This window comes from Chaetura pelagica, unplaced genomic scaffold, assembly GCF_000747805.2.
Source record: "Chaetura pelagica isolate M959 unplaced genomic scaffold, ChaPel_1.0 scaffold408, whole genome shotgun sequence".
NCBI classification, from domain to species: Eukaryota; Metazoa; Chordata; class Aves; order Apodiformes; family Apodidae; genus Chaetura; species Chaetura pelagica.
Genome location: NW_009954229.1, coordinates 1,569,118 through 1,572,396, shown reverse-complemented (window position 1 = coordinate 1,572,396; position 3,279 = coordinate 1,569,118). Strand labels below are relative to the sequence as shown.

At 52.3% G+C, this 3,279-nt stretch overlaps 1 protein-coding gene across 1 annotated transcript in view; it reads left to right on the top strand.

Moving 5' to 3' along the window:
• Positions 1–3,131: 3,131 nt before the first annotated feature.
• The window catches only part of MED9 (mediator complex subunit 9), a 1,913-nt gene continuing 1,765 nt past the window's right edge, over positions 3,132–3,279 (top strand). The window contains exon 1 of the mRNA XM_010003593.1: positions 3,132–3,268. Within this exon, the coding sequence (XP_010001895.1) occupies positions 3,132–3,268 (137 nt within the window). The remainder of the gene's footprint in view (positions 3,269–3,279) is intronic.

The following is a 3,279-nucleotide window of genomic DNA, read 5'->3' as shown; positions in this document are numbered from 1 at the left end:
CGGTACCCGCCCCGCTCGGTACCCGCCCCGCTCGGTACCTCGTCCGGCTCCGCCGCTCATGGCTCTGCCGGGTCCCAGCGTCCTCAGGGTGCTCAGGGTGGGGAGCAGGGCTGTGGGTCCCCTCTTAAAGGGGCATCTTCGGGGCACCCTGGGCAGAGTGGGATCCCCCTTTAATGATGTTCTCCAGCCCTCGGTATCCCCTCAATATCCCCCTAGATGGGGAGCAGGACAAAGGGATCCTCCTTCTAATTACCCTCACTACCCGCCAACAACTTCCGGGTGCCCTTGAGGGGAGAGCAAAGCAATGGGGTCACCCCTCTGGTGATGCTGTCCAACTTCCCAGCATCTCCTTGGCCCTTTTTCCTCCCAGCATTAGTTCCCGGGAGGAGTGTCAGGAGGAGCTGGCACAGCCCCAGGTGTTCAGGTCACCGGGGCAGTGCAGGTGCTGCCGTGGCCCAGGTATCCTGCCCCACCTTTCACACCCAGGAGCAGGAGCATTGTACTTGTGTGGGGTTATTGCTCCCAATAACTGCACTGCTGGGCTGATAACAGCCTCGGAGGACACAGACAGTGCTGGGGCAGGAGTGCAGCCCAGTTCTGCAGAGCTGTAAAATCCAGGATGGCTTCTGCAGTGGTGTGGCTTGAATTGTTCTCTTCCTGGTTCAAGATCCGTAGGGGTAGAAGGTACTTGTACAAGTGTCCTGAGAACTGGGGTACTTCTGACCCAAGATAAACTGTTCAGAGATGCTTCTGAGGTCCCAGCTGATGAACATCCATCCAGGCCAGCTCTGTACCCTGCCCTGGGCATGCTTTGGGGTGAGGCAGATGGCTTGGGAAGCCTGAGTTCCCTTGCTGTGGTTGTGGGCCTGGTTGCCCTTTTCCTGTGTGCTTATGTAGGAAGGGAGGCTGTTTTTTGTCCTGCTGATGTTTCACTTGTATCAAGCACATCTGGCATGGAAGGACTGAAAAGCCCCTGAAACACTGGTCCAGGCACAGAAGGGCCATGGGAACACCTCAGCCTCCCTGTTGTGCTGGAGTTGGATCTCCATTCTTCCTGATCTGTCCAGACCCCACAAGTGAGGCTAAAGCCATTGCCAGGTGCTTACATGTACATAAGCAAAGTGGGCAGTAGCCATGGGCCCAGACCTTCCAGATTCCTTTCTGTCACCCAGCAGGTCGTGGTGACCCACAGATGCCCCTAGAGATATCTTGTGCCCAGTCCCACTGAGCCACCCACTCCTCCCACCCAGCTGCCTCCCTCTGCTTCACACATGACATTTCCTGGGCAGCTGGAGCAGACGTGGGAATGCTGAGCAGTGCTGCAGGATGGGCAGGATCACAGAGGCAGGGTCTGTTGCCTCATGTCCCTGACAGATGGCAGGTGCATTGTCCTTTAGCTCGGCCGCTGGTGGCAGAGCCCGGCCCTGCTGTTTTGACACTGACTCAGCCCTGAAGACACATCTCCAAGGTGACTCTGTGCTCGGGAGTGAGGATGCAGCGTGTACATTTGCTTACATTCAAGGACGTGTCCTCTTTCCTGCTGTTTGGGTCTGGAGGAAGTTTTCCCACGCAGAGCTTGCTGGCACCTTCCCCCTTGTCTGGTGTTGCTGCTGTGATGCCAGCACACGGCTCCCCTGATGGTGGGTTGTGCTGGTGGAATGAAGAGCTCTGTGCCTGAAGAGAGGTCTTCTGTGCATCTGTGTCCTCTGGTGGGACATTGCATTGCATCCTGTGTCACTGCTGGCAGCTGCAGCCTCTTCCCACACCTCCTCACCTCTCCCTGTCCATGCCCTCAAAGAAAGAGGCTCCAGTGGCTCCATCCAGCAGGAAAACCACCCATCAGAGAAAAAAAAAAACAACAAACCCAAACCTGAAATAATTCAGGCAGCCATCAGTTCTCTGTGTGTGGAAAAGGCAACAAGACTTGGGGAGACCTGGAGCAGGGAGGACATCCCTCTCAAAGCCATCTTGCAGCTCTGGGGGATTAAAGGCAGTGTCAGCCCATCCTGTCCCAGAAGTGCCATAGGACTCTGTGTGTGTCTGTATTTTTCCACTGCCATCCTGACTGGGATAATGGGGATAATGTCTGCATAATGGGGAGACATTATAGAACCAGCTGCAATTTTATCTAGAAGGGAGTAATGAATATTTTGTTCCAAGAGGCTTTTGAAACCAACAGTGACCATCTGGTTAAAAGTTTTGCTCTCGGACTTGTCACGATTCCCCAAAGTTATAATCAAGCACCTCTGTGCCCTGGTCATGCCAAGCAGATTTATTTTTAGGTCTGGCTATTGAGCAGACTTCTGGTTTTTCAAAGACCATTAGAATCCTGCTCTCATTATTAACAGGCACCCTGGAAACAGGGATTTGCTTTTGCCTGGAATCAGTAAAACTTCTGGCTGGTGCTAACAAAGCTGAGGCAGATACTAATGAGGGTTTGAGGGCAGACGCTGCCTCAGACAACACTGATCCTCAAAAAGCACAGAGTTGGCTGCAGCACCAATTGTGCTGCTCTTCAAAAAATGGAAAGAAAAAAAAAAAAAAGATGCTGTCACTTCTCTTTTATTAGGTATGTATCCCCAGAGAGTCATTCTAAAGCTCCAGAGTACCATTTTCTCTGCCATTGGGTAGTCTCTGGTACTTCTGGGGAACAGTTTCTGTTTTCCCCTGTCAAGCTGTTTGACTGCATGGATTTTTTTTTTGTATTAAAGCAGCAACAGGTCACAGGGTGAGACAGATCTTCTTTTTCCAGGTTTCTACGTATAACACATGTATGTAATCTTAGGCTCCCCAGAGAGAGATATGGCAGTTCAAACAGAGGGAGAATTATCCTGCTCCATGGCAATGTGTTAAAGCTGCAGACGTGATTGATAGGTCCTGAGGTAGCTGGATTGTGTGCTGGAAATCAGCAGCAAACCAGTTTGCCCCAGAGACTCCCCAGTCTGTGTATCATCTGTGCCCATTTTATTGGGATAGGTGAATTAGGTGTGTGTAGTTAGGTACCAAGAGCAAGTTTCCCACTGAATTCCAGTTTAAGCTCTGGTTGCACTGGAAATGAGAGTCACCCTGGCAGACTTTTCACTTTCCAACAGGGGAATTGAACAGTGTCTCCATTTTCTCTCCTCTGCAGCATGGACAAAGACAGCCAGGATGTCCACCAGGTGCTGAATGAGCTGAAGAACAAGTTCCAGGAGATGAGGAAGCTGATCAGCTCCATGCCTGGCATCGGAGTGAGCCCAGAGCAGCAGCAGCAGCAGCTGCCGGGCCCGCGGGAGCAGG